This window comes from Sus scrofa, chromosome 13 (assembly GCF_000003025.6).
Source record: "Sus scrofa isolate TJ Tabasco breed Duroc chromosome 13, Sscrofa11.1, whole genome shotgun sequence".
NCBI classification, from domain to species: Eukaryota; Metazoa; Chordata; class Mammalia; order Artiodactyla; family Suidae; genus Sus; species Sus scrofa.
The window spans coordinates 130,653,797-130,680,258 of record NC_010455.5 but is presented as its reverse complement, the minus strand read 5'-3'; the positions used below and the strand labels follow the sequence as shown (position 1 = coordinate 130,680,258).

The 26,462-nt window shown below is 38.2% G+C and overlaps 1 protein-coding gene across 4 annotated transcripts in view; it reads right to left on the bottom strand.

Annotated features, from left to right (window-relative positions):
- Positions 1 to 26,462, bottom strand: part of OPA1 (OPA1, mitochondrial dynamin like GTPase) — a 93,575-nt gene that overhangs the window by 38,087 nt on the left and 29,026 nt on the right. For all 4 annotated transcript variants that reach the window (XM_021070064.1, XM_021070066.1, XM_021070063.1 and 1 more), the window contains 13 exons: positions 24,179 to 24,265; positions 23,136 to 23,249; positions 17,850 to 17,930; positions 17,644 to 17,718; positions 17,253 to 17,324; positions 17,070 to 17,169; positions 16,604 to 16,734; positions 14,020 to 14,092; positions 13,849 to 13,921; positions 12,356 to 12,471; positions 11,170 to 11,234; positions 9,960 to 10,036; positions 1,534 to 1,699 (listed from right to left, as the gene is read on the bottom strand). In XM_021070064.1, the coding sequence (XP_020925723.1) occupies positions 1,534 to 1,699; positions 9,960 to 10,036; positions 11,170 to 11,234; positions 12,356 to 12,471; positions 13,849 to 13,921; positions 14,020 to 14,092; positions 16,604 to 16,734; positions 17,070 to 17,169; positions 17,253 to 17,324; positions 17,644 to 17,718; positions 17,850 to 17,930; positions 23,136 to 23,249; positions 24,179 to 24,265 (1,230 nt within the window). The remainder of the gene's footprint in view (positions 1 to 1,533; positions 1,700 to 9,959; positions 10,037 to 11,169; positions 11,235 to 12,355; positions 12,472 to 13,848; positions 13,922 to 14,019; positions 14,093 to 16,603; positions 16,735 to 17,069; positions 17,170 to 17,252; positions 17,325 to 17,643; positions 17,719 to 17,849; positions 17,931 to 23,135; positions 23,250 to 24,178; positions 24,266 to 26,462) is intronic.

The following is a 26,462-nucleotide window of genomic DNA, read 5'->3' as shown; positions in this document are numbered from 1 at the left end:
CCACAGCCACAGCAACCCGGGATCCGAGCTGCTTTTGCGACCTACCACCACAGCCCATGGCAACACTGGATCCTTACCCCACTGAGCGAGGCCAGGGATCAAACCCAAATGCTCATGGATAGTAGTCAGGTTCATAACCTGCTGAGCCACAATGGGAACTCCTACTTCTCTTCATTTTAAACATTAATAAATTATGCATTAAGAAAGATGTATTCAATAATACACAGTGAGGTATTAAAATCTGTTTCTTGACCTCCAGCAGGTTCATGTCTTTCTACCACACCTAGGTGTGAAGGGAGGAGGCAACAGGAGACAGAATCACTTGTCATTTTTATAATCACTTCCACTGCTTGAACATTAGGATATAAAAATATGCTATCATGGGAAGGGCCCAGAAAAATGTTAGGGCCAGTAGTAGGAAAGCTGGTGAAGTGGTGGCAGCAGCTCTCTATTTTAGGGGGAAATGTGTTAAGCTCAGGGGTCAGCAACATGAAGCTTAGGTAGGACAGCTGTAACAGGTGTTAGAAAAAGAGGGTTGAGGAAATTGACAGCAGAGGTGAAGAAGCAAGGACTGGAGCAGGATAGGAAAGGGGTGAAATATACCTGCATGATCAGAAACTGACATTCTGTTTCTAAGGTAGGTATGAGAAACACATTTATTTTAACATGAATTCTAATTCTGTCAACAACCTCACACAGAAGCAAAGGACACTGACTCTTATCTACAGAAGTCCTTCTTCAGAGTCACATGCATGGCAACATCAACTTGGATGACGATTAGCATCATCATCAGAGCAGCTGGACTCACTGAGTGGTTACTATGGACCAAGTATTGTCTAAGTATTTTACATATGATAACTCCTTTACATAACAATGTGTGATGCAGGTCACATTTTCATCCTTATTTTATAGGTGAAGAAGCAGGAAGGTTATTAAGCAAGTAGCCCAAGGACTGCAGAGCTACAAAGAGGTAGAGCCAAGATACATGAGTAATAGGAATGCATTCTCTACCGTACTTTCTTATAATTCCTAGTCTAACTGTCAGGGTTCTAAAATACAGGAGTAACTAGCCCACTTAATCCTAAGTAGGCTGAGTTCTTAATTGCTTTTGACACTGTGCTCTCTTCATTCTTCAGGGTTCTAACTAAGGGAATAATTAAGTAAAATTGAGCTCTGTGGAAATTTCATCCATTAAACATTTTCCTTACAGAATCTCTAACCACAGAAGAAGTTAAAAATATTTCACATTCAAACAAACTTTGCTGGTTTTGTTAACTGCTATCCTTGGGAAAAGGACTAATACCCTCGGACCAACACGATACCAATTAATAATTATTTTTTAACAGTAGTAACTAGTAGCAGCATTAATGTTAATCCCAACACAGCAATTAGGAAGATTAGGAATAAAGACCAAAAGGAGCATAAGGACCAAAAAGAAAGACAGTGGCTGTGATGGGAATGAAACCTAAAACGCACAGCTCCTACTCCCTTCAGATAATGCTTCTTACCCATTTAATTAAATTATATCCTAACCTCGACTGCTTTATTAGGAAGCTGCTTATCAGTCCACTGTTTAAGCTTGATATCCACTGTAGTATTAAAAGTCCCAGAATTCATGGTCTGTGCAGCTGGAAGATAGATGTTTTCAATCACATGAGTTGATACTCTTTCCCACAAGGATTGCTGAAGGATTTCCTCCCTGAAATTAAAAAGAGAAGTTACAAGAATATACATTCAAATATAAAATTAAGTTTTTATAAACAGCTTTACTGATATACCATGAACTTACAATAAATTGCACATATATAATGTTTTGACACATGTATACACCTGTGTAACAGCTGAATCAAGATAATGAATTTATTCATCATCCTCAAAAGTTGTAACCTCTGGATCTGCTTTCTGCCACTACAGAATTAGTTTATATTTTCTAGAATTTAATACAAATGCAACGATACAGCATGCACTGATATTGTGTCTATCTTCATCTAGTACAATTATTTTGAGATTCACCCATGCTGTGTATATTCATATTTCACTTCTTTTTTTGCTGAGTAATATTCCATTGCATGCATCTGTTTATTTACCTGCTGATGGACACCTGGGTTGTTTCCAGTTGTTGGCTATCACAAATAAAGCTGCCATGAGCATCTATTAACAAGTCTTTGTATGACATGTGCTCTTGGGCAAATATCTAGAAGTGGAATGGCTGGACCATAAGGTAAGTATATATTTAACTATATAAGATATAGTTATAACTGCCAAACTGTTTTCCAAATTGGTTGGATCATATTACATTCCCAGTAGCAGGGTATGAAAATTCTAGATCCTCTACATCTTGCCAACATTTGGCATGATTAGTCATTTTCATTTTGGTCATTCTAATAGGCTTACAGTGGCACCTCATTACAGTCTTAATGTGCATTTCCCTGATGACTATTAATTCTAAGCATCTTTTCATATGCTCATTGACCTAATATTCATATTTGTATATGTTGACTCTGAAGTGGATTCCAAGACTATAAACTTCTTGGTAGGATTTTAACAATTTATCAGACCACAGCACAAAGCACAGAGATGTTATAGGATATTGCTAGGTAAAATTGTACAATACTTAATGATGATACAAAAGAGGCACAATCAAGTTGAAAATTCTACCTTAAAAGACGTCTTACAGGAGTTCCCGTCATGGCGCAGCAGAAACAATCTGACTAGGAACCATGAGGTTTCAGGCTCACTCAGTGGGTTAAGGATCTGGCGTTGCCATGAGCTGTGGTGTAGGTTGCAGACTTGGCTCAGTTCTGATGTTGCTGTGGCATAGATCAGCAGCTGTAGAACCAACTCCACCCCTAGCCTGGGAACCTCCATATGATGCAGGCACAGCTCTGAAAAAAACAAACAAACAAACAAACAAAAAGACACCTTACAAGGACACAGTTCTCTAAACAGAAAAGATAACTTTCAATCAAGAAAAAAAATGAAATCTCAAGAAAATATTTACTGGGCTTTTCCCAAACTAATCTCTACTGTAATATAATACCACGACATACAAAAACACCATGCTTACCAAGTGATCAGCTTTAAGAGTTAACCTTAAACTTTTAGGATGTAGCCCCAAAGCTCAGTGTAGCAGAAACACCCATTCTGTCCAAAAGCCAAATGGCACTTGAGTGAAGAGAGTCAACACTCCCTATTATGCAAGACTACTCATACTCACTCAACATTTTGTGTAAAATTAAACGTACTGACTCCCTGAGCTTAGCTGCTGGTTTTCCCTTGCTAATTTTTAGGTCTTTTTCTATTACAACCAGAAAACAAGAGTATGAGAGAGGACAAAACAGGTGATGAAGATAAAGAGGTTATCCACCAGTTATAAAGCATCCAGTTATAAAATAAGTAAGCCATGGAGATGGAAAATAAAGCATGACAAAGAAGGCCAATAACACTGTAATAACCTTGAATGGGTAAAAGACCCAGAATTGCCAAAACAATCCTGAGGGGAAAAAACCAAGCAGGAGGCATAACTCTCCCAGACTTCAGACAATATTACAAAGTACAGTCATCAAAACAGTGTGGCACTGGTACCAAAACAGACATACAGACCAACGGAACAAAACAGAGAACCCAGAAATAAGCCCAGACACCTCTGGTCAATTAAATCTTCGACAAAGGAGGCAAGAATATAAAATGGGAAAAAGGCAGTCTCTTCAGCAAGTGGTGCTGGAAAAACTGGACAGCCCCATGTAAATCAATAAAACTAGAACACACCCTCATGCTATACACAAAAATAAACTCAAAATGGCTTAAAGACTTAAAACATAAGACAAGATAGCATAAAACTCCTAGAGGAGAACATAAGGCAAATCATTCTCTGACATCAACCATACAAATGTGTTCTTAGGTCGATCACCCAAGAAATAAAAACAAAAATAAATCTATCAGGCCTAATTAAACTGACAAGCTTTTGCACAGCAAAGTAAACCATTAAAAAAAAAAAGGGGACAACTTATGGAATGGAAAAAGTAGTTTCAAAAGATGCAACTGACAAGGGATTCATCTCTAAAATATACAAACAATTTATACAACTCACCAGCAAAAAGTCAACAACCCAATGAAAAAACAGGCAAAAGACCTGAATAGACATTTCTTCAAAGAAAATATACAGATGGCCAACAGGCACATGAAAAAATGCTCAACATCACTAATTATTAGAGAAATGCAAATCAAAACTACAATGAGGTACCACCTCACACAGATCAGAATGGCCATCATAACAAGTCAACAAATAACAAATGCTGGAGAGGGTGTGGAGAAAAGGGTACCCTCCTACACCGTTGGTGGGAATGTAAATTGGCACAACCTCTATGGAAAACAGTATGGAGAATGTCAGAAATTTAAATATAGAACTACCATATGACCCAGCAATCCCATTCCTGGGCATATATCTGGACAAAACTTTTACTGAAAAAAATGCATGCACCTGTACGTTCACTGCAGCACTATTCACAAGAGCCGAGACATGGAAACAACAACCTAAAAGTCCATCAACAGATGAGTTGATTAAGAAGATGTAATATATATACATAATGGAATACTCTCAGCCATAAAAAAAAAGAACAAAATAATGCCATTTGCAGCAACATAGATCAAACTAGAGACTCTCATATTAAGTGAAGTAAGTCAGAAAGAGAAAGACAAATACCATATGATAGCACTTATATCTGGAATCTAATATATGGCACAAATGAACCTTTCCACAGAAAAGAAACTCATGGACTTGGAGAAGAGACTTGTGGCTGCCAAGGGGTAGAAGGACGGAAGTGGTATGGACTGGCAATTTGGGGTTAACAGATGGAAACTATTGCATTTGGAGTGGATAAGCAATGAGATCCTGATGTATAGCACTGGGAACTATATCTAGCCACTTGTGATTGAACATAATGGAGGATAACATGAGAAAAAGAATATATATATATGTGTGTGTGTGTATGAATGGGTCACTTTGCTGTACAGTTGAAATTGACAGAACACTGTAAATCAACTATAATGGAAAAAATAAAAATCTTAAAAAAAAAAAAATCCAAAACCTTGCATGGGGACAGATGGTTACTAGACTTATGATGGTGATCATACCATAATGTATGCAAATATCAAATCACTATGCAGTACACTGAAACTAGTATAATATTGTACCTCAACTATATTTCAATAAAAATAAACAAACAAAAGAAAACGTATGAGAAAAGGATACACCACTGAGGACCTAAAGGACAAAGTCAATTTAGTCATGGTAATGACGGATAATGGGAAAATTTTTAAGAACAGGCTAGAAGAAAAGAAGCTTGTCAGGGCCTTCTAGTCAGACAATTTTAAACACAAACTCAAGATTTTTGAAAGATGAACAAAAGATCAAGATTCAGACTCTGACCACTAAGGCCTTTTGCTGTTCCCTTCTCAGAAAAGACATGGTCTGTTATCTCTTTCCAGGAGTCTGTGGGACAGAAATCCATAAGAGAGACACCCTTTGGAGTTCCCGTCATGGCGCAGTGGTTAACGAATCCGACTGGGAACCATGAGGTTGCGGGTTCGATCCCTGGCCTTGCTCAGTGGGTTAAGGATCTGGCGTTGCTGTGAGCTGTGGTGTAGGTTGCAGATGCGGCTTGGATCCCACATTGCTGTGGCTCTGGCATAGGCTGGTGGCTACAGCTCCGATTAGACCCCTGGCCTGGGAACCCCCATATGCCGTAGGAGTGGCCCTAGAAAGGGCAAAAGAAAAAAGAAAAAAGGATCTGGCATTGTCACTGCTGTGGTTCTGGTTACAGCTGTGGTATGGGTTCAATCCCTGGCCTGAGAACTTCTGTATGTTGCAGACGCTGCCAAAAAAAAAAAAAAGAGATCATAACAAAGTTCCAGAGCACCAAACCCTGACGAGCCCCAGGTAACTTTCTCAGAGGAGGCTGCACCTTCCCAATCCACCAAAAGTGGCTGTTGTCACCTATCCTTACCCGGTCTCACCCGCCCTTTCATCATCAACCTGCTGTCCTCTGTCCAGATATCCCCTGCTCTCCTCCAACACAAACTTTTATTGTGCCCCCAGTACCCTGGCTCCATAAGAAACAAACCATTTTACATTCTCACTCTTTCCCTGTCCCCTGTATCTTCAAACCCTTCCTGGCTCTCCCTTACAGGCAGTGAGTGTCCTCAAATTCTGCTGCCTGGAAGCTGCAGCTGAATGTGCTTCAGAGTTAGGAAGTGGAAGCTATCTTCTCCTTGTACCACAATCTCTCTTCCCAACTCCTAGTCCTCAGGTGACATCCACCAATTTCCCCAGTACATGTGCTATGTGACTGTAGACTTTTTCTCTATCCTAAGTTTTGCTATAAGCCAGGGTCAAATTCTACTAACACACAAAATACAATTACCAGATAGTTCTATTCATTACCCTATCTCCCAAACTTTTTTCAAAATGGAATTTTTTTTTTCAAAATGGAAATTTCTTCTTTTAAAGCACTTACTCCATATAATAATTTCAACCAATACAGAAAGAGTAAGAGGTCCTCTACAATTTCTCTTTCATTAGACAAACACTATTCACATTTAATGCCTACCTTACTATTTGTGTGTGTTTACACAGGTGGACGTTACACATATTGTTTAATATATACAATATAAAAGTATATACATAGTTTTCCATGTTGACATCCTATATTTTTCAATGGCTGCATGGTAATACTCTATGGATAAATCAAATATTATGTAATTCCAAATAAATAAGTTTTCAATTTTTACACATTTAGACAAAACCATGGTAAAGATTCTTATGCATTCACCTTTGTCAAAAATATCTTCATTTCCATAGAGCCCTAGCAATATGCTCACTGGATAAAAACGTACTCAGTGTATAACTGCCTTTTCTCCATTACCTACACATTCAATCACAAAATCCTGCCAATTCTATCCCCCGGTAACATCTCAAAAATATCTCAAAAATGTCTCCTCTTCCCCATCTGCACAACCACTACTCAAGTTCAAGCCACTGACACTTGTCTAGATAATTTCAACAGTCAACTGTCTCCTTACTCAGTTTTCTCCACCTGTGTTCCACATTCCCTACTATAAAGATCTTTAGTTTACAAATGCAATTCTGAACCAAGCCTCTTCATTGGCCTTCACTGCTTGTGGGATAAATTCCAAGCTGCTGAACATGGCTTGAAAGGCCCTTAACTTTATCTTGCTTATGCCCACCATTTCATCTCCTGCCTCTTGCCTCTGATGCTAAAGTCATTAAGTAACTGCCTTCACAATACCTGTGTCACCTTTCATGCTCTCACCTCTCAGCCTCTGCAATATTTGGCCACTGACTTTATTAGCATTTATTTACTCTTTAAATCTCAGATTATGATATAAGAAATCCTTTTTTTTTTTTTTTGATTCCTTACATCTGAGTTAGGGTAATTAACTGGACAGTCCCATTTTCCTTTCATTCTTTTAACTCAACAAAATAAACTTAATGCTTTTCACCAAAAAAATGTATGCATACTATATGACATCATTTTTTAAAAAGTGTATTTCTATAAATCCAGCCAGTTATCCTTCCAAATAACATGAAAAAAAAAAAAAAAAGATCTAACAAAATGGTGGTCACATGGTGTTTACGATATACCATTATTTCTTGTTTAGTGTTCATATTCGACTCCTAATGATGAAGCATATTGCATGAAAATGCTAAGAGCCTATTTCTCACCATAATGAATCATGTCAAATCTAAACCTCCAATAACTTTCCTAAAGTATAACTGAAGTATAATATAATGACAAAACGCTGTAACACTGCTTTCAGATCACCAAATACAGATCAAACAGTCCTATCACTTAATTAACTATAAACATCTTAGGCATGTATCCTAAAATGTCACATAAGGCATTATGTAGCAAAAAGATACCATCTAAGACAACAGAGACTACATCACAAAAATTAAACACTTTGCATGCAATGCAGCTGAAATAAATGTGGCATGAATAGCTAAGATTAGGACCTGCTATTCTAACCTACGTTTGTGTTAAACTATAGAGCCTGGAGAAAAAAAGGGTGGGGTGATGAAAAGACCCAGCAGCTCAGAGAATAAATCTCTAGCAACCAGATGTCCTAGCTCTCTCCCTTGCCTTCTCTGCAGGAAATCTGGCAGTATAGGTCTCTGGTTCCTTCACAATTCCTTTCAGTCACCTATGTGTTAAGTAAATCAGATTTATCTTCAAGGCTCAAAGTGTGGGTATACTTTGATTTCAGACTTGCTCTGTCCAAACAAAACTAACTGCTCCTATTGATGATGTCAGAAATTTAGAAGCACATTTTTATCTCATAAATAGCATTATTAATTATTACAGTCTACCAATCACTTGTTCTGTACATCATCCTCATACAACTTAGCAAGATAGGTAGTATTATATTCATCCTGTGTGTATCTGTGTATACACACACACACACACACATAATCAATCTGTTGCAAACTGTAAAAGCTAGTTGACTTTTAGAAAGCAATAGAACTGGCTTAAAATACAAATAATAAAGATTAACAAGTGTTGTGTGTGATGTGTGTGTGTGTGTGTGTGTGTATACGACTAATTAACAAATATAGATAAGATTAGAATTCTTTTTTGAATAAGGAGAAGAGATTAAAAACAGCAAAGTTTTGACTACTTAAAGAGAGAAAAGGGTTCACCACTGAGGAAGAAAGGGCGCCGTGACAAAGTAAACTAGCAATACTGGATACAAACTTAAGGACTGGATATTACTATCTAAGTTTTTTTTTTTTTTTTTTTTTTTTTTTTTGTCTTTTCTAGGGCCACACCCACAGCATATGGAGGTTCCCAGGTTAGGGGTCTAATAGGAGCTATAGCCACCGGCCTACGTCACAGCCATAGCATCTCGGGATCCGAGCTGCATCTGTGACCTACACCACCTCACGGCAACGCCGGATCCTTAACCTACTGAGTGAGGCCAGGGATCGAACCCGCAACCTCATGGTTCCTAGTCAGATTCGTTAACCACTGCCCCACGATGGGAACTCCCTAAGTTCAATTTGATAATCTTCAACTGAGCAAATAGAAGAGTTACAGAAAATATTTGTAATGAATGGCAGTAAGGATAGTTGTGCTCCAAGAATAAATTCTTAAGTTACTACAGACTTCATTAGAAAAATAATTTTTATACAAGGAATTTGTTAATTAAAATATGATTATAAAAATGTCAAGGGTATTTACATAGTTTTCTTGAGATACATGGAACTATTTTGGTTACAGAGCCATGCCAACAAATTTAAGAGTGCCAATATTTACATAAAACAAAGGGAAGGGGTAGATAGCCTGCCTTCAAAGCAATTTGCATGAGTAATTTTCAAAAGGAGGCATTTATGTGCCATTTAAAAAAAAATGTCAAATAGGATTCAATTTCAAATGTGATTTGTACAAAACACATATTAGGCCCATGTTAACAAAAGTACCAGTGTTCTTACGGAGATATGAAAATTTGAAAATAATGTATCTCTACGTATAATCCAAAATAGCAACCAGTTTTGATAGACTGATACTTATCTAAAGCAGAGTTTGCTAAAACTTTTACCTAAATCATTTTATAGAAACAAAATAATGTATTTAAGTATAAGGTGAGCCTAAGACGGATCAAGATTTAAAAAGAGCATGGAGAAAGCTATCTCTCAGAATATCTCTTCTCAGAGATACTTAATAAATACATAATTTATTGTACTTAAAACACTCACATGGTTAGACTAGAAATAGTGGTTAGATTTTTCAAAAAGACATACTTTTATGTTCTTATCTATTTGCTAAGTATTTGGGAGGATGAGCCAAGGCTAAAATAAATAACTGCTTTTATCAATCTAAATTTTACTATTCCATTATAATTCATATAGTAAAGTCTTTGAGTAAAGGTCAAATACTCACCAATGTTTTGGTGTAACCTGGCTCAGACTGATAACTTCATCGAGGATTTCATTTTTAGCTTTTTCAAATAGTTCGTTCTAGGCAATACAGATACAAGTGTGTAAGATTTTGATAAGATAGTCAACCTGCCTCATCATGATTTTCAGAGATAACTAAAAGGAAGGCCTCTGACAGGCTACTTGGCTGGGCTAAGATTTGAAGTATGCAAAGTAACAAGTAATGCTGTTCTCTTCCAGTCCCTCTCTCTCTTTTTTTTTTTTTTTCCTTTTTTTTCTTTTTCCTAGGGCTACACTCGAAGCACATGAAGCTCCCAGCCTAGGAGTCAAATCAGAGCTACAGCTGCCAGCCTATACCACAGCCACAGCAATGTGGGATCTGAGCTGCGTCTGTGACCTACACCACAGCTCACGGCAACGCTGGATCCTTAACCCACTGAGTGAGGCCAGGGATTAAACCCGTGTCCTCATGGATACTGGTCAGGTTCAGTACTGCTAAGTCATGACAGCAACTTCCAGTCTCTTTTTTTAGGAATGTTAATATGCAGATAAGGTCAAAGAAACTGACACAAATGTCTACCTTATTCACTCAATTCTGAATACAGTTTTTCACGTTTGTTCAGAGAAGTTTTTCATGTAATAAACATTATGTGAAAAAGTTATCAACGCATATTAGTTTAGTGTATTAGTAATAGTAATTACTAATTACTGTGTTTTACAGCTGATGGCATTTTAAAATCAAAGAAAACCAATACTGAAGTCTCACTAGCTTAGAGTATATCTCGCCACGGTAAACGGTGAAAAGATGATGTATAGAACATCACAGAACGGAGAAATGTGATGTATAATTTTTAAGTTACATTACATAAATGTTAATTCTGTAAGATCTTTAAAGAATGCTCTTCACTTTCTCAGAAAAATTTTAATCATTTGTTTTGATATCCTATGATCCCTAATTACTTTTTCTTATGTAATAAGTAATTTAAATTATTGCAGAAGTGACAACTGCTCCTGGAAATGTACCCTTGCAACTCTACATTAGTAATTACGGTCAAAATCAAAATTAGGTTACCAGATTTCGCTCATCAACATGCATTTTGTTACAGCATGACGTTAAATTAGGTATATACAAAATAATGTATATAAGTATAAGGTAAGCCTAAGACGATCAAGGCTTAGATACACAAATATTACACAAGGTACACAAATATTACCCGGTCAAGTTCTCGGAGGCGAGGATAGTTATTCTTCCACTCAGTTTCAAGGTTGAAACGTGTTGCTGAGGAAAAAGGAAAGATGCACAGGTTTGAAGATTCTCTTTTGTTCCAGATGCAGTGGTTAAAGGCTAGCTTACCTATCTTCTATATTACCTGAATTTCTTTTTTCTTTGCTTTTTAGGGCCACACTTGCAACATATGGAGGTTCCCAGGCTAGAGGTCAAATTGGAGCTACAGCTGCCAGCCTATGCTGCAGCCATAGCAACGCCAGATCCAGGCCATGTCTGCGACCTACACCACGTCTCATGGTAATGCTGGACCCTTAACCCACTGAGCGAGGCCAAGGATCGAACCCACAACCTTATGGTTCCTAGTCTGATTCACTTCTGCTGTGCCACGGGAACTCTTTACCTGAATTTCTGAGTGTGCGCCAGCTCCTGAGCCCTCTGGGCTCACATCTCAGAACTGCATTATCGCGACAGTTTTATAAACCAGTCTCCTTGACTGTAGCTTCCCATTTTCAATCCACAAAGCACGCAGCTGGAGCAATTTAGTAGAGCTACTAGGAGTGTGAGCTCGGAAGTCAAATCACCAAGATTCAGATCCAGGCCTATTATCTATTACTTAGTGACGATGGGTGTGTTACCTAGGTAAGCTGTCCTCTGCTTCAGTTTGCTCTTCTGTAAACTGGGAATAATACCTAAAAGGTTGCTGAGGAACTAAATGGGATAAATAGGTAGGATCTTTCAATGAGAAAAGGGAAGGAAGGTATGCTCCCACCAAATGAAACTAGGGAAGAAAGCAAAGCCATGGGATGGGACAGTTCAGGTTCATGGGAATCAGTACAATGTAGCTGAAGCATACTGGCCACTCTGCTTCCCAACACATTTCCTCTCCTCCCTCTAAAAGGGGGGAATCAGAGTTCTCTATAGTTGACTAGGCTCTTTCTTCCACATACAACTGCAAACTTTCTGTTTGAACTTTGTAATGTGTTCTTAGCAATGCTTCCTCTCAAAGGGAAAATCCTGCTCTTGTACAACTGAATATTTGCATTTTTCCATTTCCTACATACTAACTTAGAAGCAACTGTTAAAGAAAGGGACTAAAGAATCTGATGGATGCCGAAGAACGCCAGCTAATAAAATCTCTAAATTTGATAGCTTATTTTAAAAATCCAACTTACCTTTAAAACTATCAGCCTGTTGTTCAACTGACTCTCGTACCATTTTCCAAAAGCAGTCTGATACAGCAAGGCTTAGATTTCTTGTAGTCACCTGGTGTGCCTTTAGCATGCTTGTCCTATAAAACAACAATCAGAGCTAAAGTATGTTAAAGTGGCAGAAAGGACAATACCATCACCAAGTTTGGGAATACGCTTGTTATAATATAATGAGAATTACTCATTTTAACGAGGGCTTCCCAATGAACTCTCTGTGATGAAGAAAGTAATCTGTGTCTGTGCTGGCCAACATGGCAGCTACTAGTCACATGCGGTTACCGAGGCCTTGAAATGTATGGCTAGTATGACTGAGGAGCTGAAGTTTCCATTTGGCTGCATGTTAACTAATTAAACGTCAGCAGACAAGACTAGTGACTATTGCATTGGACAGCACAGTTCTACACACTTGCCAGCTCCCATCCCAAGAGACAATACTCAAGATTACGTGTGCAAGGACCGCCTTAATTTCCTCTACTATATAGAGGCAAACACGATTTTCCAGTTCAAGAGATTCTCTATATGCTTTAATGTTGTAAGATTTTGTTGCCCTTTAGCTTTTCTTTTTCGCTTTTCTGTCACTGTTTTATTTCTATTAATTTCTACCAATACCTATTTAAAGACACCCACACCCCTCACTCCAACTTTCCCCAATACTGCAAGAGAAGTTGTTGCTTAGTGCCCATGTACCACGAGCAAGTTTATTATGCCAGTATGTACTGTATCATGTGAGCAAATGCCCTCAACTCTGTCATGGTAGCTTGAGGACTTGTTTATTAGGTACAGATCACCATGTGGGAAAAGGGAAAAGTTCTGGAAATTCAATGTTAAACTGACAGCTACTGCAGTTCCCGTCGTGGTGCAGTGGTTAACGAATCCGACTAGGAACCATGAGGTTGCGGGTTCGGTCCCTGCGCTTGCTCAGTGGGTTAACGATCTGGCGTTGCTGTGAGCTGTGGTGCAGGTTGCAGACGCGGCTCGGATCCCGCGTTGCTGTGGCTCTGGCGTAGGCCGGTGGCTACAGCTCTGATTTGACCCCTAGCCTGGGAACCTCCATATGCCACGGAAGCGGCCCAAAGAAATAGCAAAAAGACAAAAAAATAAATAAATAAATAAACTGACAGCTACAAAACAAACTTTTAAATGAAAACAGGAGTTCCCATTGTGGCGCAGTGGAAACAAATCCGACTGGTAACCATGAGGTTGTAGGTTCAATCCCTGGCTTCACTCAGTGGGTTAAGGATCCAGTGTTGCCGTGAGCTGTGGTGTAGGTTGTAGATGTGGCTCACATCCCAAGTTGCTGTGGCTGTGATGTCGGCCAGCAGCTGTAGCTCCGAATAGACCCCCAGCCTGAGAACCTCCATATGCCTCAGGTGCGGCCCTAAAAAATAAATAAATAAAAATAGTTGATAACTACTTTCTCACTATAAATTCTTTCAATATTTAAACAAGACACTCACTTTAGAAGTTTAGAATTCTGAAAAAATTCTTCTTCATAGTCTCTTATAGCTTCAATGCTTTCAGAGCTGTTTCCTAGGGACAAATGATGGTAAAGTTCTCACTAAGAAAATTCATCTTTATTATTTGAAAACAACAAACAACAAAAACTGTAGTAATCTGTCTTGGCATACCTTTTCCTGTTACAACAGCAAAATAACCTAGAGCTTTCATTGGGAAGAGTTTTCCTTCAATTATTTGCTGAATCTATTTTTAAAAGTGGGAAAAATAAACATGAGACGTAGGTTTACATAAGTTTTAAAGCATAATATCTCATTTAGAAAGCAAATTTAGTAATGTTGCACATATATGTTTAAATATATAAGTTTGTACAAAAGTATTGATAATGTATTTCAATTGTTATTTGAGGAAGAAAATTAAATACATTTAATTTTGTTATGTTAAATGTATTATTAAAACATAAGTACCAAAAGTAGAACTTGGAATGTATACAATGCTTTGGAGTCAGGCCTTAGTTTGAACTTCTGCTTTAACACTTAATAGGTATGTAGCGTTAAGCAAGCCTCTTAACTTTTTCAAAATGGTAGTTTAAAAGGTCATATAATAGAATATGATACTTAACAGTGCCAGGCATGCAGAAGCACTCAATAAATGGTAGCTGCTATTATTATTTCCCCATACTCTTCTCCAAATATCTAAATCCTAATAAAGTTGGAATTTTTTTAATTCTCTTAAAAAAAAAAAAAAAGATCCACTGGTCCTCAACTCTTTTAGAGCCAAAACTCCTTTTTAAATAGAATAAAAACCAGACTGTCCCCAGAAAAAATGCACATTTACACAGAGATCAATCATCCCCACACAATATAAAAGTTTCTACTTCCAGAAGCCCATTCAGATTAACACTGAGGTAAGAATCCCTCCTCTAAGACAAGTTCTGTCCCTAAGCTAATCTTTGGTATAAGAAAGACTGACATAAGTTTCAACTGTATTTAAAGGAATACAAACTCAATCTCCTACAGAAGAGGAGAAAGAAATGAACAGAACAAGGAGAGATGGGAGGAATGCAAATTTGCTTCTACCCTCACTTCTCCCCTTCTCCATCAGGACCAATACTGCCATACAGGCCTTACCCTTAAAGATAAGGTCACAGGAGGCTGCGCAGGAAAGAGTTAATAGAGCAGGCCTGCGACTGCTGTCCTCAGAAAGGCCTGTTTGTCCTCAGTTGGCACCAGGAACTTAACTGGTAAACAATTTCCTACATTGATATAAAGCTTGTCCTAAATAACAGACTCATTGTGCAATCAACATGGTTTATGCTGAACATCCGCTTTCCTTTGGGCATCTGGACTTTTCGTACTTGAGGGTGCCTACGTGACCACCTTAGGTGCTGAGTCTCTGATGAGTAACTTCCTGCTGGAGGGATTTCTACTGGGAAAGGACTCTTGGAAACGTGAGCCTGGTTTTCTTCAGACATTATCCCTTGCACCTTCTTCTTTTGTGATTTTGCTTTGCATCATTATAATAAAATCTAAGGTAAGTATGACTATGTGCTGAATCCCAGAAGTCCTTCAAGAGAATCAACCTAGGGGTGTTCCACTTTGGGAGCCCCCATCACGGAGGCACAGTCTCACAAAGTTTCAGACGGGAAAAGGAGAAATTCTAAGCAGTAGCATGAGGGATGGGTACTTCTATACCTGAAGCTCTTGCTCTTTGGGGGATGAAGATATAATAATAACAACATGATAGTCACCATTTACATAACACTTTTGAGCCAAGCACTATTTCAGCCACTTTACAAGTATTTAACTCAATAAATCTTCATAACCTATGAGGTAGTACCATTAATATCTTCATTCCCAACAGATATGACGAGGCCTAGAGCACTGAAAAAGTTAAATAACTTACCTAAGGTTACACAGCCAGCAAACTGTAGAGTGCATTTGAAACCAAATAATCTGGCTATAGATTGTGCACTTTTATCCACTTTCACCTTATGCCTTTACAATTAAGTAGAAAGCATGCCCTAATAAAACTTATATACAATGCTACCCTGAAATAAAACTCTTTCCTTGTTAAGAGAAGAGGATGGAAGGGCCACTGAACACCAGGTACAAAAGTCACAGAAGTCATTTTAATGAACCAGACCAATCTAGAAATCAGTCTAGAGATCAACTAGACCAATAGGCTGGATTGTGCACTGTCTGGATGCAGAAATAAGATTTTCCCAAAGACGTGTGTAGCCAATTGATGGTAGAGCATGAATAAGAACGCTGGACCTGATACCCCATCGAACGCCTTCTCTATTATCTGCTACACAGTCTTTCATCAGTTAGGAAAGGTGATGTTTCATTGAAAATAAATAATAGTAAAAACTTTTAAAAAGTAGAATAAAGTCCAAAAGGAATTTAAACTGTCCATAGTTTTACATTAATTTATGAACATCAACTAAAAAAATTTTAAACTAAAGCAAAAAATATTGCAAATGAGGGTAAAGACTGTCAGCTTACAAAATGACTTAAGAGCAACAACGTTAGCAGTTTTAAGTATTTGAAACAAACTTATTACAATTGTGGAATTCCACTTTTACCTCAAAACTGTACTTAATTTACTATAACTTTACAATAGTTTGTTTTTAAGAACCAAGAAAAATCCCATTGCTCATATTTCACAAGGAAATTTTCCCCCCCAACCAGTCCCTGTCATAGCTAAAGTTGGTACAAAGGCTCTATTCTCTCCAAATAAAGAACTTGCCCTCACCCTGCTTGGACTAGCCACATTTTTCTCTGCCAGGTCTACTTTGGTCAAAACAAATATTGTCCTTCTTCCATGAGGATCCATTTGACTGACCAAGTCTGTAACAATGCTGCGCTCAGCATCCACAGAGCCATCTGAAAAAATTGAAAAATGACACCTTAATGGTTACAAAGTGGGTTTCAAAAACTTCAACAAGCTATATCCCTGTGTCTATATTATAGTAAGAAAATTTTTCTTAATATTTTAGTTATGAAAACAAAGTCTGGCCAGTAAAAGTTTCTATGATGCCTACATAGTGAAATTTATCAAAATATCACTAACTCCAAATCTATTTACTAATAAAATGAACATTTAGAGAGGACAAAACACACAATTTGTACGTTTATGAAACATGCATATTTAGAGTAAAGCTTGGATTGTTAAATAAAGAAGAATATTACTGCAATTACAATCTTTTGATAAGATTTACCTTGAATACACAGTATGATGGCGTTGGGATTCTGCATATAAGCTTTGCTGATACTGAAAATGGTTTCCTTTGTGTCAGGAGCCATGCCTGATGTCACAGTCTTGAAGAAAAAGGTTTCAAATGTCATTATAAATGTCTTCCACAATAGGAATAAGATAAAACACATGTTTTGCATATACTTACATTAATCACACCTGGTAAGTCAACAAGCACCATCCTCTGTAGTCCAGGGCCTTTTACATTTAAGGATATGGTCTGTTTGGGGGAGGGGGGGAATCCAAAAAAATATTTTGGGAGGCAGCTTGTTAGGAATTTTTCGGTGACACATATTCTGAAAATTCTATATCTCCTCCATTCAGATATATAGCTCAGAAAAAGTTACAATTTTTCTGATCCTAAGACTAATTATTCTAGAAAATTACCCATAAAACAATACATCATTTGGATTATTATAAAGAAAAGGGCTATGTATCTTGGAACAGCTGAAATCTAAACATCAATGCCAATATCATGATTTCAAATCATAAACACTGGATTTCCATAAAATATTGTTGAAATGAATTTCAACACTTACCTCAGGGCTAACAGTACAGCCTTCTTTCACATTTTTCCTCATTCGGAGTTCTATTTCATGCCTTAATGCTGCAAGCTATCAATGGAAAACAACAAAATCCTAAGAAAATCTCCAGTTAGCAATATTTCGTTTAGTTGTCTTTTATACGTTTACATAGGTTATAAGAAGTTACACATTTTGATAAACCTCATATGAATTCTACTTACATCTTCCTCTTTTGTAAGATCAAACTCCCGAGAACTGTCTTTAAACAAGGCCACATGGTGAGGACCCTCACTCAAAGTCACCTGCAATTAACAGAAAATTGAGACAACTCTTTACAATTCCTATTAATTCCCACAGCAGTGAAGTGCATGGTTCTCATTTCCCAGTCAATGTTATACAAAGAGTACGAAGCACAAAACCATCCATCTCAAAACCTGAAAAACTAAAAGGAAATCTTGCACTTCACTTCAAAGGCAAATTCAGGTAAAGAACAACTTATCTATCTGACCTCTATTTATTGAGAGCTAACTGTGTCAGACATTATAGATGGAGGAACTCAAGGAACTGACTGTTCCTGGTTTAGACTCTGCTAGATACTGCGGGTAACATACACAGAAATAGTAAGTCGGTGTAACAAAACCTAGGATGCCACAGAGGAGAGCGATACTAAGGAGAACTAGGGCAGCCTTCACTAAAGGAGTGACATTTGTGCAAGAAATTCCCCAACAACTGCAGTGGTTTCATGAGAACTTAAAAACTTCACATTTCTTAACTTGTCAAACTGTAACTTTTCAAGCTTCTCTATAAGGATCCATTTCACTTTTAAAATACAATTCCTTCTACTGAGATTAGCTAAGCATACATAAGGTAACAAACAAAAGCCAGCTGTTTGAAGGCTCATCAGAAGAGCAGTCTGGACTAAGTCCAAGATCCCAAAGGCTTTGGGGTGGGCTAGGGGGATATTCCTGCAGCTATTTTCCCCCCAGGGCATCTGCTGATCTGTGGCACAGGGCCACCTGAGAGAAAAGCTAAAACTTGTAGAAGTCCCACTGCGTAAAGGAGACAAAATCGGGATTTCAGGGTTATTGAGACTGAAATTTGAGGTGCCATGGTCTTAGAGAAAAAAGAAGATTCAGAATTGAAACTCCAAAAACTAAGCTCTACATTCTATGCATAATTTCCTTTTAAGGGATCTGCACATTAAGAACAAAGCAGATAGAAGCTGCTAAAGAGGTTAAAAATGCTAAATCAAGATTTTGGCAATCTTATTCTTCAAGGGAAGACAAAAATCTGAAGTTCAGAGTCCACCAAGGAGAAGTCCTGGTAAATACTGGAGGAATTAATGGCAAACTGGAAAGAAACCACCCTTGTCTATTTCAAAGAAATCTGTCTACTGGGAGTTCCCGTCATGGCTCAGTGGTTAACGAATCCAAGTAGGAACCATGAGGTTGCGGGTTCGATCCCTGGCCTTGCTCAGTGGGTTAAGGATCTGGCGTTGCCGTGAGCTGTGGTGTAGGTTGCAGACTTGGCTCGGATCCCAAGTTGCTGTGGCTCTGGCATAGGCCAGCGGCTACAGCTCCCATTAAACCCCAAGCCTGGGAACCTCCATATGCTGTGGGTAAGGCCCCAGAACAGGCAAAAAGACAAAAAAAAAAAAAAAAAAAGAAATCTGTCCATGACGTCTGTCTGCCAGGAGAAAAAGTGAACTAACTCCTCCCTAAAATACAGTATCAGCCACAGACACTACAATTAGGGTGCTAGTGTAAAAGGTAGGTTTACAGTGTTTCTACAGTTGATTACAGAGCATGATATAAGGCTAGTCAGTTCATTTATTCCCCCTAAACTGGAATTATTCCAAATGCCTGTTAATAATAAGATGGATCTATAAAGTGCTGTATATTCACACAGTAACAGAAAGCAATGAAAAAGAAACTATCTTCACATAACATGGTTGAATTCAGGGTCAGAACTCCCAAAATGTATTCTTTAAGAATCATACCAGACTATTGCAGTTCTAAACAGACTTTATTTCTGCAAGATTGCAGCTTCAGCCTTCTTGCTTCACTTTTTTTTTTTTTCTTTTTAGGGCCACACCCATGGCATACGGAAATTCCCAGGCTAGGGGTCTAATCAGAGCTACAGCTGCCTGCCTAACCACAACCACAGCAATGCTGGATCTGAGCTGCATCTGTGAACTACACCACAGCTCATGGCAATGCCAGATCCCCAACCCACTGAGTGAGGCCAGGGATCCAACCTTCATCTTCATGGCTACTAGTCAGATTCATTTTTGCTGCGCCACAATGGGAACTCCCATTGCCTCACTTTCTACCACTATTCTGGCCTTCATTCTTGGTCATTTCAATTTTCCAATTCTCCAATCACTCTATACCTACCTATGCTACCCAGCAGCTGAACTAAAACCCACACCAACACACACACACAGATTCCCCTTAGATTTATGTCCATAGACCTTCATGGGAACTTCACTACAACTCAGCAATTCTCTCAACTAGCAATTTCTCAAGTACACTTGTCAACTCACTCCTAGAGTCACCACGTGCCTAGGAGTCTTCACATGTGTCTTTTAGCTCTGTCTTCAATACCTTCCTCCCCTCTACTTAACAGCTGATAAATCTAGTTTCTTATTTCACTGAGGAACTGGAAGCAATAAGAAGAAAATGTCCTTGTATTTTACCTACTTGCTTCCACCGGCAAATTCAATGAATGACCGGTTCTGTCAGGGTGTCTTCCTTGATCTATCAGCAGCATCTGACCTCACAGCTGATGCCCCTGCAAGCCCCCTGGATATGCTCACTGCACTGTCCCAGTTTCCCTCCCATCACTCTGGCTGCTCATTCACAAGCTCCTTTGTTGTTTCCTCTTCCCTCAACCTCTTACTGTTGGCAGTGCCCAGGAAGCAACCTTTGTCCTACATCTTCTCTATCTCTACTCACTCCCTAGGTTTTTATCTTATTCAGTAGGGTGGGGGCATTAAATACCACTTTCAGATGTCTGATTATGACTCCTTCATTTTTATCTCTAGCCCAGACAGCTCTCCAAACTTGTACATCCAACTGTTCCTTTGTCAACATCCCTCAGGCAAGCCACAAACTCCTGATCTTTGTTCTTGCCCGAAGGGTGCCTCCTATGGATTTCTTTTTTTTTTTTTTTTTAATTTTCCCACTGTACAGCAAGGGAGTCAGGTTATCCTTACATGTATACATTGCAATTACAGTTTTTCCCCCACCCTTTCTTCTGTTGCAACATGAGTATCTAGACATAGTTCTCAATGCTACTCAGCAGGATCTCCTTGTAAATCTATTCTAAGTTGTGTCTGATAAGCCCAAGCTCCCGATCCCTCCCACTCCCTCCCCCTCCCATCAGGCAGCCACAAGTCTCTTCTCCAAGTCCATGATTTTCTTTTCTGAGGAGATGTTCATTTGTGCTGGATATTAGATTCCAGTTATAAGTGATATCATATGGTATTTGCCTTTGTCTTTCTGACTCATTTCACTCAGGATGAGAGTCTCTAGTTCCATCCATGTTGCTGCAAATGGCATTATGTCATTCTTTTTTATGGCTGAGTAGTTTTCCATTGTGTATATATACCACCTCTTCCGAATCCAATCATCTGTTGATGGACATATGGATTGTTTCCATGTCCTGGCTATTGTGAATAGTGCTGCAATGAACATGCGGGTGCATGTGTCTCTTTTAAGTAGAGTTTTGTCTGGATAGATGCCCAAGAGTGGGATTGCAGGGTCATATGGAAGTTCTATGTATAGATTTCTAAGGTATCTCCAAACTGTTCTCCATAGTGGCTGTACCAGTTTACATTCCCACCAGCAGTGCAGGAGGGTTCCCTTTTCTCCACAGCCCCTCCAGCACTTGTTATTTGTGGACTTATTAATGATGGCCATTCTGACTGGTGTGAGGTGGTATCTCATGGTAGTTTTGATTTGCATTTCTCTTATAATCAGCGATGTTGAGCATTTTTTCATGTGTTTGTTGGCCATCTGTATATCTTCTTTGGAGAAATGTCTATTCAGGTCTTTTGCCCATTTTTCCATTGATTGATTGGTTTTTTTAGGTAAAGGACCTATATGCCGAGAACTATAAAACTTTAATCAAAGAAATCAAAGAAGATGTAAAGAAATGGAAAGATATTCCATGTTCCTGGATTGGAAAAATCAATATTGTGAAAATGGCCATCCTACCCAAAGCAATCTACAGATTCAATGCAATCCCTATCAAATTACCCATGACATTTTTCACAGAACTAGAACAAACAATCCAAACATTTATATGGAACAACAAAAGACCCAGAATCGCCAAAGCAATCCTGAGAAACAAAAACCAAGCAGGAGGCATAACTCTCCCAGACTTCAAGAAATACTACAAAGCCACAGTCATCAAAACAGTGTGGTACTGGTATCAAAACAGACAGACAGACCAATGGAACAGAATAGAGAATCCGGAAATTAACCCTGACACCTATGGTCAATTAATCTTTGACAAGGGAGGCAAGAACATCAAATGGGAAAAGGAAAGTCTATTCAGCAAGCATTGCTGGGAAACCTGGACAGCTGCATGCAAAGCAATGAAACTAGAACACACCCTCACACCATGCACAAAAATAAACTCCAAATGGCTGAAAGACTTAAATATACGACAGGACACCATCAAACTCCTAGAAGAAAACATAGGCAAAACACTCTCTGACATCAACATCATGAATATTTTCTCAGGGCAGTCTCCCAAAGCAATAGAAATTAGAGCAAAAATAAACCCATGGGACCTCATCAAACTGAAAAGCTTTTGCACAGCAAAGGAAACCAAAAAGAAAACAAAAAGACAACTTACAGAATGGGAGAAGATAGTTTCAAATGATGCAACTGACAAGGGCTTAATCTCTAGAATATATAAGCAACTTATACAATCCAACAGCAAAAAAACCTCCTATGATTTCTAAACCAGCATTAAGTCCAAGTGCTGTGTATCAACTACTTCTTTTATCAAAATTCTTCATTTCAACACAATGGACAAACTTCATTAAAATACTTTCCTTAGGAACTTCATTTGGCCAATTTCTTTCTTTTTTAAAATTGAAGTATAGGAGTTCCATCGTAGTGCAGTGGAAACAAATCTAACTAGGAACCATGAGGTTGCAGGTTCCATCCCTGGCCTTGCTTAGTGGGTTATGAATCTGGTGTTGCTGTGAGCTGTGGTGTAGGTCGCAGACGCAGCTTGGATCATGCGTTACTGTGGCTCTGGCGTAGGCTGGCAGCTGTAGCTCTGATTAGACCCCTAGCCTGGGAATCTCCATATGCCACAGGTGTGGCCCCCAAAAACAAAAAAAAAAAACAACAACAACAAAAAATTGAAGTATAGTTGACAAAAAGTATTATATTACTTTTATGTGTACAACATAGTGATTTGACATTTTAATACATTACAAATGATCCCCAAAGTAAGTCTATGAACCCAGAGGCCTATCTTCTTACCTTAACTGGAGAACGTGTCATCATCTCCCCAGATCCTCGAGGGAATATTCGTGCTTGAGCAATCATTTCCAACACACTAGTTTTTCCAGCACTCTGATCTCCAACCACAACAACCTTACCACAAAATAAATAAACACATATTTATATTTTCTGATACCAACTTAAATTTAAATAGACTAGAAATGCTGCTGAGAATTTTTAAAAATTATCCACAGTTAGGAGTTCCTGTTGTGGTGCAGCGGAAACGAATATGACTAGGAACCATGAGGTTGCAGATTCGATCCCTGGCCTTGCTCAGTGGGTTAAGGATCCGGTGTTGCCGTGAGCTGTGGTGTGGGTTGAAGATGCAGCTCAGATCCTGCGTTGCTGTGGCTCTGGCATAGGCCAGTGGCTACAGCTCTGATTCAACCCCTAGCTGGGAACCTTCATATGCCACGGGAGCGGCCCTGGAAAAGGCAAAAAAAAGAGACAAAAAAAAAAAAAAAAAAAAAAAATTTCCGCAGTTAAATCTAAAACACCATCCATGAAAAAAAAGTCTGTTGAGGAGTTCCCATTGTGGTACAGTGGGTTAAGAACCTGACTGCAGTGGCTTGGGTTGCTATGGAGGCACTGCTCAGATTTCAAGCATACAGCAAAGTGATTCAGTTATACAATTTTTCAGACTCTTTCCATTATAGGTCACTACAAGATATTGAGTATAGGTTCCCTGTGCTATACAATATGTTCTTATTATTTATTTTATATAGACACTTTAAATTTTGAGGGTAAATTTCACTCATATACCTACTTTGATCCACCACTCAGGTATTTTAATATCATGGATATTATGAATACGTAATCCCAAATATCTGATAGCTTTCCTTCATGACACAAAATAGAGTCAAACAACATTCTATGCTTAGGACATCACCTACAACACATGAGTGTTAGAGAAAATTTTATGCCTTGTCTATGAATGTAGGTGTATATACAACTTTTTTTAAAAACTAGATTTTTTTTTTTTTTGCTAGTGGACAAGTTCACTGTGTTATTTTTTCACTTACCCTTGGCAGATGATCTTGTGTATTGTAACTGGCATCATAATCAGACAGAACATCAAGAACTTCAGAATACATGTCAATCAAAGATTTCTATAAAATTCAAAAAATTAATAATAGTCAACTTTTTTTTAAAAAAAAATGGATATGACAAGAGAAAAAAGCGGATAAATTCAAAATGTTTTCCATAATCACTGTATTGCTTTTTCTAGTTGTGAAAATAAAAGTTCTTAGTAAGTGTTAAATAGTACAGAATAAAATTTTTTATACCTGGCCTGGTACAGAGAGTTGAAGGATCCCTGAGATCCACCAAGATTATTGTTAAATCAGTAAGAAAGATTTAAGTGTATAGTGACAACTGAGCAACCTAAAATGTGAGAGTACCAGGGGCAGGCATCCTGTATTGTTTTCTCAGTAAAACTAGTATCAAATATGGAGCCTGGAAAATAACAAGCTTCAAGTATTTGAGGAATAAATGAACATACAAACAGGCTCGGGAAAAAGGCTACTATCAATAATTTAATAATTGGAGTTCCCATTGTGGTATAGCAGAAACGAATCTAATTAGGAACCATGGGGTTGCGGGTTCAATCCCTGGCCTTCCTCAGTGAGTTAAGGATCTGGCATTGCTGTGAGCTGTGATGTAAGTCACAGATGCAGCTCAGATCCCACATTGCTACGGCTATGGTTGTGGTGTAGACCTGCAGCTGTAGCTCTGATTGGACCCCAAGCCTGGGAACTTCCATATGCTGCAGGTGTGCAGGTGCAGCCATAAGAAAGCAAAAAATAAAATAAAAAAAAAAAAACTAAAAAAAGAATTTAATAATAATAGTTAAATTAATGCCAAAGTAAGAACAAAATGAGGGCCTATAGTTGTTTTCATCTCTCAACATTTAGAAAAAACAGTTAGTAGGAAAGCAACTATTATCCCCTCCATCTAAAAAAAAAAATTTCAAATTTTCATCACCATTTCATTTTATGAGAGAAAATACAATTTCTCAAATTCTCAACATATATTAAGACTTGGATATGACTTTTTTCAAATGCCATGTGTTGACTTGTAAATAAAGTCATGCTATTTATTTGTTCTATGCAGTCATAATTCAGAGTCAGAACTACTCATACATGGTGGTTAAAACTAGAACTATATATATACATATATACATATATATATATATTTTTTTTTCCCGCTGTACAGCATGGGGCGCAAGTTATTCTTACATGGATATACATTTTATTCCCCTACCCTTTGTTCTGTTGCAATATGAGTATCTAGACATAGTTCTCAATGCTACTCAGCAGGATCTCCTTGTAAATCTATTCTAAGTTGTATCTGATAACCCCAAGCTCCCGATCCCTCCCACTCCCTCCCCTCCCATCAGGCAGCCACAAGTCTCTTCTCCAAGTCCATGATTTTCTTTTCTGAGGAGATGTTCATTTGTGCTGGATATTAGATTCCAGTTATAAGTGATATCATATGGTATTTGTCTTTGTCTTTCTGGCTCATTTCACTCAGTATGAGATTCTCTAGTTCCATCCATGTTGCTGCAAATGGCATTATGTCATTCTTTTTTATGGCTGAGTAGTATTCCATTGTGTATATACAACACATCTTCCTAATCCAATCATCTGTTGATGGACATTTGGGTTGTTTCCATGTACTGGCTATTGTAAATAGTGCTGCAATGAACATGCGGGTGCATGTGTCTCTTTTAAGTAGAGTTTTGTCTGGATAGATGCCCAAGAGTGGGATTGCAGGGTCATATGGAAGTTCTATGTATAGATTTCTAAGGTATCTCCAAACTGTTCTCCATAGTGGCTGTACCAGCTTACATTCCCACCAACAGTGCAGGAGGGTTCCCTTTTCTCCACAACCCCTCCGAGAACTATATATTTTTGAACCTTGGCAATGAAATGCATGTGCTGATTTACTGCAATTTTGCTACATACAAATTCAGTTTACTTATGATATTTTAAGGTAAAAGAATTACTTCAATGTATTTGAGCACATACAGGTTGACAGTATGGAATAAGATTTGATTTATTGGTAATGGTAATTACCAATGTGCCGATAACAATGCCAGCATGTTTTTTCAAGAATTCTTTAAAAACGCCAAAGGAGCCTTTCAGAAGAAAATGTTAACATCTATAAAACTGAAGAAATAAAATAGCCTCTTCATTCAGTGGAAATACAAGTAGGACAATGAAGGTAAGTCACATGCAAATGTCTTATCAACTTATATTGCTGGTTTTGTAGCCATAGACATTAAGTAAGCCTGAAGAGCAACTT